The following is a 9,660-nucleotide window of genomic DNA, read 5'->3' on the forward strand; positions in this document are numbered from 1 at the left end:
CTGTCATGGCGTGCACAGGTGTTGCCGCTTCTCCGCAGTCGCTACCTGGAGGGCTACGTCGATGGTTCCCTGCCATGCCCTCCACCGCACCATCCGGCGTATCATGCATGGGTCGCTCAGGATCTGGCCATCCTCTCCGCGATCCAGTCGTCGCTCACCGAGGGGGTGTCCTCCTTGGTCCTCTTCGCTGCCACGTCTCAGGAGGCGTGGTCTGCTCTTCACACGAGCTTCGCATCTCAGCAGCATGCGCGCGCTCACACTATTCGTACGGAGCTGGGGGAGACCAAGCTCCTTGACCTCAGCATCGCCGACTATTTTGGCAAGATGACGCGTCTCGCCGATACCTTGGCCTTCATTGGCCAGCCGCTTCGTAAGGAGGACTTCACCACCTTCGTCATGAACGGACTGGATGACGACTATGATAACCTTGCTGAAAATATCAATGGTCGTGACACCACTCTTGAACCTCGTGAGCTCTACGCCCGCCTCCTCGCCACGGAACAGCGCATCAAGTCCCGCCGTTCTAACCCGAGTTTTATTGCTGCCAATGCTGCCACGCGTGGTAAAGGGAAGCCCTTCAAGTCACCAACCGGCGGCAAGTCAGTGCCATCGACTCCACAGACTCAGCGGCCGCCCGCCGCCGCCACCCTGCCTACGACCGGGGGTGGTCGTCCGTGTGCCTGCTGCCCCTCATGTGGCGTTCAGCTCCCCTGTCAGCTGTGCAACCTTCCAGGTCACATCGCTTCCCGCTGTCATCGCCGCTTCAAGCAGGACTTCCTCGGCATCGGCAACAATGGCAAAGGCAACGAGAAGTAGGCTGCCTTGGCCACTCATGAGCCTGCTCGCCAAGCAGGCCACACTCCATCATATCCCATCGACCCAACTTGGTACATGGACACGGGCGCTACGAATCATCTGATAGGCGAGATGGGCAAACTCTCCATGCAAGAACCATACCGTGGACATGATCAGATTCACACCGCCAATGGAGCAGGTATGCACATATCACATGTTGGTCAGGCCTCTCTCTTAACTCGCACACAAAAATCTCTTCATCTACATAATGTTCTTAGAGTTCCTTCTACTACTCATAGCTTATTATCTGTTCCTCAACTTACTCGTGACAACAATGTTTTCACTGAGTTTCATCCTTTTTATTTTTTTATCAAGGATCGGCCCACGAGGGACGTTCTGCTTAGAGGTCGCCTGCGTGATGGACTTTATGCACTTGATCTGCCATCTGCTCCTCGAGCGTTCAGCGGTGTCCGTGTTTCGCCCACTCATTGGCATGCACGGCTTGGTCATCCTGCCACTCCCATAGTTCGTAGTATTCTACATAGTCATAGTCTTCCCATTGTGTCCAATAAAGATGATGCCATAGTCTGTGATGCCTGTCAGCAAGGCAAGAGTCATCAGCTTTCGTTTTCGGATTCGAGTCGTGTCATTAAAACTCCACTTGAGCTTATTTTTTCTCATGTATGGGGGCATGCCCCAACTTCTGTGAGTGGTCATAATTATTATGTCAGTTTTATTGATACTTATAGTTGATTTACCTGGCTTTACCTTATCAAGCGTAAATCTGATGTGTTTGATGTGTTCCTCCAATTTCAAGCTCACGTTGAGCGTCTTCTCAAACATAAGTACTCCATGGATTTGTTGTGAAAGGCAGGTATGCTACAGTGTAAACATGCCATGACTCCTATGTCTGGTACTGATCGTTTGTCTGCATTTGATGGAGATCCTCTCACTTCAGATGATTCCACTGAGTATCACAGTATTGTTGGTGGTCTGCAGTATCTGACCATCACTCGGCATGACATCTCCTACGCAGTTAATCGTGTTTGCCAGTTTCTTCATGCTCCTCGGACTACTCACTGGACAGCGGTGAAGCGTATTCTTCGTTATGTTCGCTTCACTGTCGCATATGGTTTACTTCTTCAGCCAGCATCGTCTTTTGCACTTTCAGCTTTTTCGGACGCAGACTGGGCTGGTAATCCAGATGACAGGCGATCCACGGGGGGACATGTTGTCTTCTTTGGTCCTAATTTGATCGTCTGGGCTGCTCGCAAACAAGCTACGGTGTCCAGGAGTAGCACTGAAGCTGAATACAAGGCAGTTGCCAATGCTACAGCTGAGATCATATGGGTACAGTCCTTGTTGAGAGAGTTGGGAGTTCCTCAACCCCAGCCGCCTGTCCTTTGGTGTGACAACATTGATGCGACGTATCTATCATCTAATCCGGTGTTTCATGCTCGGACAAAACACATTGAAGTTGACTATCACTTTATGCGGGAACGTGTTGCACAGAAGCTACTTTCTATCAAGTTTATCTCTTCTAAAGATCAACTTGCTGACATCTTCACGAAGCCTCTACCACAACCTCAGTTTGTAGGCTGTAGGTGCAATCTTAACGTACTTTGTACCTCAGGGCATAGTTAAGATTGAGGAAGGATGTTAGACTATATTTATACGTAGCCTATGTGTAGATCTTGTATATTGTATCGTACACCTTGTGTACTCCTTATATATATGAGATAGCCACACCCCGTTATAGGTGTCGTGCAGTTTCCCAAAACCCTGTGTTTAACACCACCTGCCCCATGCATCCAATCAAGGCTCGCCACGTCCGAACCCGCCCACCATTTCCCGGCCTCCACCAACCTTCGGCGAACTAGCCCATCCCCGTAGGTCAAAGTCTCTCTGGCGCGCGCGAGCGGCCGCCACCAATCCAAACGACAGAGCAGAACAAATGTATCCAGCCGATCGAGCGTGTACCTACCGCTACCTGCGCGTGCCAGCGTGCTGCTAGCCTGCTAGCTTCCTCGAACAATCGCCATGCCGCTGCTGCTCCTCCTCCGCGTCCTGCTCCTGGCCGCCGGGCTCGCCGTCTCCCGCGGCTACCCCACTGCCGGCGCCGGCGAAGGCAACCTGTACAACTCCAGCATGTGCCAGAAGTCCTTCGAGTGCGGGAAGCTCAACATCCACTACCCGTTCTACCTCTCCAACGAGTCCAGGGTCGTCGACGGGGTGTCCCAATCCTTCTGCGGCTACCCGGGCATGGCCGTGCGCTGCGGCGACGACGGGGCCACCGCCACGCTCCAGCTCGCCGGGGGCACCAACTACACCGTCCTCGGCATCGACTACGACAACCACACCATCACGCTCGCCGACGCCGACGTCTCCAACGGCGTCTGCCCCATGGTCCGCCACAACGTCAACATCCCGCGCGAGGCGTGGCTCAACTTCACGCCCACCGGCAACAGCACCATCTCCTTCTTCCTCGACTGCAACTTCACCACAAACGTCACCGTCGCCCCTCTGCAGCCGCCTGAGCTCGTCCCGATCAACTGCACCGGCGGCTTCGGGCGCGGGTCGTCGTTCCTCGCCACGCAGCTCGGCGCGCCGGACGGGAACTGGACACGGGCGTGCAAGGGGGTGTACGTGGCGCCCGTGCTGACCGGCGAGTGGCTGACGAGCCCGGAGTCCCGCGGGCGGCTCGGGAGCGGCGGGTACGGCGACGTGCTGCGCCGCGGGTTCCGCCTCAGCTGGGACCCCAGCGCCGGCCCGTGCTTCAGGTGCGAGCTGTCCGGGGGCCGGTGCAGCTACGACCAGCCCGGCGGGTTCCTCGGCTGCCTCTGCTCCGACGGCCGCGTGCGCAGCATGGACTGCGGTAAGATTCAGAACTCTCTGTGTTTTTCTCCTGCACGAGTCGTGGGTACTTTCAGCAGCAGAGCAATTTGTTTGCATTTCGGTACTATCCGGTGGAACACAACCCCTTCGGCGGCGGAGCTGACCGCCGGTCATCGTTGGCGGGCGGTGGCCGTCACCAGTTTCTTTCCCTTCTAGACCCAGTCTTGTCTCGTGCGGTCGTGCCACGGGACAAAAACTCGATTCCGACGGGTGACGCCGAGGAAACCAGCCCGTTTCCTCCACGAGATGCGCCCGAAACGTTTGACTTCAACCTCGGCCCCGCCATGAATTTCCTCTGGTCGAGCCGTCAGGGCGGGAGGAAGACGAACCGGGCCCGTAAAATACCCCGTCCAGCTGACCCCCGACAACGCCACGTCCTTGTTTCCAGAACACCAGTCACTATGCTCGGCCGTCCTCCCTTGACCTGTCACCATGGGCCATGACCGTTGCCTATCTTAAGCAGCAGAGCACTACAAACTCTGCTGGCACATACATTCCGTTTGTGCACACAAACTGCTCGTCTTGTTGCGTCTAGCTCGGAAGCACTCGACCAAATGCGTTTCCTGCATTTCGTGCGGCTCCTGGTCTCCTCTCGTCGGCGCCACGAGCCCTGCCGCAGCCACCGCCCGACCCCGGCGCCTATTTCCGGTACACCAACTGCACGCCGACGCCCTACCAGTGCGGGCCACTCGCGTTCGATGTCAACTACCCGTTCGCCATCGACGGCGTGGCCCGGCCTGACTACTGCTCCTCCCCGGGCCACCGCCTCTTCTGCGTGAACAGCACGCTGACGATCCGCATGAACTCCGGCGGGCCATTCCAGGTCACGGGCATCGACTACGGCAACCAGGTGCTCGCCGTGATCGACCAGAGCCTGGCCCACGAGTCGGCGTGCCCGCACGCCTACCGCAGCACCACCATCGACGCCGCCGCGTTCGCGTACACGGATCGGGACCGGTTCCTGACAGCATACGTGAACTGCACCAGCGCCAGATCGTCGTTGCCCCTGGTGCACGACGCCTTCGCCTGCGTCGCCGGGGGGCGGTCGTACTACAGGCTGGACAACGGCACGTCGGCGCCGGAGGATGCGCCGGACCTGGGTGTGATGTGCAGCTCGACCCTGGTCGTCCCGTACGACTCGGCCATGGTGGATGCGCTGGCCGCCGGGAAAGCCACCCTCGGGGACACCGTCAGGGCGGGGTTCTCGGTGAGGTGGAAGGCCGGGTGGTGCGGCGACTGCCAGGCCTCCGGAGGGCGCTGCGGGCATGATAGCAGAGCACCGGTCGTGTCCTTCAGCTATCCAGTACAGTATTAGATCAGATGGGGAGTAACTAGTTGGGCAACGATGTTTGATTCATCCAAAAAAAAAAATTGGTCATCCAAATTCAGGAACATGGTTTTAGATCTAAGCAACCTTGAGATCTCCTAATTCCTGACTAGTCTATTTACTGGTCATGGAAGACTTCTCTTCTTGGACGTTGACAGTTTGACACTTCATCTACAAGTATTCATGACTCTTTGAACACAGGAAATCAGGACGAATTAGGTAGGATGATGACATAGGCACATACCAGGTAGTACTATGAACTAGTAGACCATTTCCTGAAATGCTCCACATTTAGCATGTTCTCTACTCCATATGTTTGGTCAAAAAATAGTTCCACAGCATCAATAATTGTTTAAATCTAGGACCCCCCTTATCTGGCTATCGTTCGCTAGGAGGGGTTTGGCATTTACGAACGTTTTGATGACATTTTTAGTTGTGGTGGAATGACAGTTCCTTCAGAGCAGCATGACATTACTCGGATGAAATCTCAAAGCTGTCATTTCTTAGAAAATGGCAATGTCACTCTGAAGAAACTATTACCCCCTAACAACTGAAACTGCCAGCAAAATCGTTCGAGCTGCCACCCTATTCCAACGAACCATCGCCATGTAAGATTTCCGTAAATCTAAACCGTTTCTTACTAGAGTTAGAGCTGAGAACTTGTCGGTTCCTTCTTCCTTGCTTTCCTTCTGTCATAGAATGAATTTTGACATTGATTCTTGATCTTGCAGGACCAAAGAAAACGAGCAAAAAGGCAATAATAGCAGTAGGTAAGTACCGAAATCCATCATCCACACGGACCAATTCAAGCATTTCCCCCCTTTCTGTCACGAAATTCAAGCATCAATCTGCATGTTCTAATCGCCATTTCTAACTGCAACTCCAGGATCCTCCGCAGCAGCTCTGGTTCTGTTCGTGCTTCTCCTCGTCGTGTCGTTCCTGTACATCCGCAAGAGGAGGCAGTACAAGATGACCTCGTCGTCCAGGCTCCTCAAGTACAGCAACTCCGGCGGGACGCCCCGCTCCAGAGGCGGCAGCGACCTGGATTCCGGCGGCGTCCACAACCTGCAGACGCACCACTTCGCCTACGAGGAGCTGGAGAAGGCCACCGGCGGCTTCAGCGACACCCGAGAGCTCGGCGACGGCGGCTTCGGCACCGTGTACAAAGGCCAACTCCGGGACGGGCGCGTGGTGGCGGTGAAGCGGCTGTACAACAACGGCTCCCGGCACGTGGAGCAGTTCGTGAACGAGGCGGCCATCCTGTCGCGGCTGCGCCACCCGAACCTCGTCACCTTCTACGGCTGCACCTCCAGCCGCAGCCGGGAGCTGCTGCTGGTGTACGAGTACGTGCCCAACGGCACCGTGGCCGACCACCTGCAGGGCCACCGCGCTGCGGAGCGGGCGCTGCCGTGGCCGCTCCGCCTCAACGTCGCCGTCGAGGCCGCCGCGGCCCTGGCCTACCTCCACGCCATCGACCCGCCCGTGGTGCACCGTGACGTCAAGACCGCCAACATCCTCCTCGACGCCGACTTCCACGTCAAGGTCGCCGACTTCGGCCTCTCCCGCCTCTTCCCGCTCGACGGCGCCACGCACGTGTCCACCGCGCCGCAGGGCACCCCGGGCTACGTCGACCCCGAGTACCACCAATGCTACCAGCTCACCGACCGCAGCGACGTCTACAGCTTCGGCGTCGTGCTCGCCGAGCTCATCTCGTCCAAGCCCGCCGTCGACGTCACCCGGGACCGCGACGAGATCAACCTCGCCGCCATGGCCGTGGCCAGGATCCAGCGGTCCGAGCTGGACCGGCTGGTGGACGACGACCTTGGGTATGGCTCCGACGAGGCCACGACGAGGGCGGTGACGATGGTGGCCGAGCTGGCGTTCCGGTGCCTCCAGCAGAACAGCGAGATGCGGCCGCCGATCAGGGAGGTGCTCCACGGTCTCAGGGGCATACAAGACGGCGGCGCCAAGGAGAAGAAATCGTACGACGTCGTCGTCGTCCCCCGCTCCCCGAACACCGTGCACGCTCCTTGGGACAGCATGAGCACCACCCCGAGCATTAGCTAGTAGACGTACGTGTAGAGATCAATGGTCGGAGCTTCCAAATGTCACCACCCCTCCTCAGCGAAGATGAATGTAAATAGAAATGTCGGTTGTGTTATACTAGGAGCGAAAACTTGTAACTCGTCCTAGTCTGTTGTTTAAGTTTGCATTTGTCCCCTATAAAAGCACAAGGCAGATCAAAATCATCACCTGAACCGTCTGAATTACAAAATCTAAAGGTTTGAAACCTTTCAATGTTAAACACCAACGACGTTGAGCACACCCCCGGTTCGCTAAGCACTCAGATCCAACACTAACTAGTAGAATGCTCGTGCGTTGCTACGGGTTTTTGAACTCGTTTTCTGGTTGCATCGCCTTCCAACGATATCATCTTGGGACCCTTGTCAATAGATCTTTTTGACCGTCCACATAATCCACCTCCATCTCTCTCATAATTAAACTGGAATAATACAAGTAAACCAAGCCAGTGCACAGATGGTTATTGCATCTTCAGTTTCCTTGGCCAACTCCTCGACCCCTCCCCCGCGTCGCCTCCAGGGGCGACACGAGCGGAACCCTAGATCCAGCCGCCGCCGGACCTTCCCCGTCTCCTACCTCCCCTCGCCGTCGCCGGAGAAGGTCGCCGGGGTAAGTCCATGTGGCAGACGACTGCGGCGGGGTGTTTCGCTGCGCAGCGGCGTGGTAATTAGTGGCGGGAGGCTCTCGTTTTCCCCGGCTCAGTGGTGCAACCGCGGCGGCTTCCCGCGTGCGGCGACGGCGGCTTCCTGCGCGGATCTCGCGCTCAAGCTTCCGGCAGGCCAAGGCGGGTGAGGAGGGTTGGCGGCCCTCCTACCCCTGCTCGTGGGCGGCGTGGCGGCCTTGACGGCCTAGCGGCTTCGGCGGCCCTACGGCTGTGGCGTCCCGGTGGTTGGCTTCTCCGCGGACGCCCCATGTACGGCGACGACAACGGCTCCCGGTGCGGTCTCGCGCTTTTGGATCCGGCCGGCACGGGTGCGGAGGGGTGGCGATCCTCCTGCCCCTGCTCGTGGGCGAGGTGCTCTCGTCTGCGTGGTAGCTGCCTGCTGGTTGCTGCCCTTTGGCTGCCTGAGATGGGGGAATTTGGATCTGGCAGGCGGCCAGATCTGGCTTGCCGGTGCTGCTCTGGCTGCCGGTGGGGAGGACCCCTTCTTTGGACCAGCTCTGATTAAGGAGTAGTCAGGAAAATATTTTGCTTTCATAACTTGAAGACAAAGGGAATCAGAATTTGAGATGAGCAGCCAATACTGTTTTGTAAGCATTGCCAAATTAAAAGTGCGGATCTCGAAATCCCATACCTCCATCCCTTTTAGGAATAGACATCCTCCACCATGCTATCCCGTGCATACGCTTATGGTTCTCTGAGTCACCCCACCAAAACTCAGCCATCGCATGTGTCATCTCTTTACATAGTTTCTTTGGGATATTAAAAACCGACATCGCAAACACATGAATTGATTGTATGACCGCTTTCAGTAAGATTTTCTTTCCATCCATGGACAGAAATTTTTTCTTCCAACTTTTGAGTCTGGTTATGATCCTTTCTAATGAATGAACAAAGCTATCGCTTCTATCCACACACACCATAGCAGGCAAACCCAAGTACTTATCAGAAAGGGTTTCTGACATAATATTGAGCTCCATATATACCAACCTTTGCTTCTATAATTCCTATCTAGCGGTACAGGCGTCGGTTTCTTCTGTTTTTCGCAAACCGGCGCCTGCAGCAGGCTTCTCGCGCGTCTAGATGGGCCGGCCCATATTTCTCTTTTTCGTGTTAAAAAAAGGGGTGCGGCTACGACTGTCTTGAGACCTCGTGAATCGCAGAGATCACTACCAACCACTCAACCACCTTCACACTCATGGCTAATATCCTCTTTTTTGCTTTCTATTCTGGTTCAAGTTCGTTGTGAATCGGGATTTGATTTTTCTTTCCTTTTTCCTTTATTATCTCTATCTTTTTGTATTTTTGATTTTTCCTTCTTTTCTGTTTCTTTTCTTTTTCTTTATCTCTTTAAAAAATGCACAAAGTTTTAAAATTCGATGAACTTCTTCTTCAAACCGATGAACTATTTTTTCGAATTTGATGATTTTTTTTACAAATTTAATGAACTATTTTAATATTCTCTGAACTTTTTCAAATTTGGTGAACTTTTTTACAACTTCGATGATTTTTTTAAAACGATGAACTATTTCTCAAACTCGATGAACGCCTTTTCAATTCCGATGAGCTTTTTTCAAATTTATGAACTCATTTCAGATTTGATGAACTTTTTTAGAATCGATGTTTTTTTTCAAATTTGATGATTTTTTTTTCAAATTCGATGAACATTTTTCAGATTCGATGAACTTTTTTCAAACTTGATGAACTTTTTTTATATTCGATGAACTTTTCACAAAATCAATGAACTTTTTTCAAATCCGATAAATGTTTTTAAAAAAGATGGATGAAGTTTTTCCAAATTGGATGCGCTTTTTTGAAATCGATGAACTTTTTTTAATTCACCCAAAAAAATTTAAACATCAATAAACTATTTTTGAAAATTGTAAACTTTTTTCAAAAT

General features: G+C 53.8%; 1 protein-coding gene across 1 annotated transcript; it reads left to right on the top strand.

Annotated features, from left to right (window-relative positions):
- The first annotated feature begins 2,550 nt into the window (after positions 1 to 2,550).
- LOC123143908 (LEAF RUST 10 DISEASE-RESISTANCE LOCUS RECEPTOR-LIKE PROTEIN KINASE-like 1.2) lies at positions 2,551 to 7,274 on the top strand. The gene is made up of 3 exons (XM_044562904.1): positions 2,551 to 3,670; positions 5,749 to 5,787; positions 5,904 to 7,274. Exons 1-3 carry the CDS (start codon positions 2,836 to 2,838, stop codon positions 7,082 to 7,084), a joined length of 2,055 nt encoding a protein of 684 aa, XP_044418839.1. The 5' UTR covers positions 2,551 to 2,835; the 3' UTR covers positions 7,085 to 7,274.
- Positions 7,275 to 9,660: the final 2,386 nt, after the last annotated feature.

This window comes from Triticum aestivum, chromosome 1B, assembly GCF_018294505.1.
Source record: "Triticum aestivum cultivar Chinese Spring chromosome 1B, IWGSC CS RefSeq v2.1, whole genome shotgun sequence".
NCBI classification, from domain to species: domain Eukaryota; kingdom Viridiplantae; phylum Streptophyta; class Magnoliopsida; order Poales; family Poaceae; genus Triticum; species Triticum aestivum.

Coding starts and splice junctions, on each gene's coding strand:
- LOC123143908 (XM_044562904.1), top strand. CDS start 2,836: ATGCCGCTGCTGCTCCTCCTCCGCGTCCTGCTCCTGGCCGCCGGGCTC. Junction 3,671..5,748: donor CGTGCGCAGCATGGACTGCG/GTAAGATTCAGA, acceptor TTGATCTTGCAG/GACCAAAGAAAACGAGCAAA. Junction 5,788..5,903: donor AAAGGCAATAATAGCAGTAG/GTAAGTACCGAA, acceptor CTGCAACTCCAG/GATCCTCCGCAGCAGCTCTG.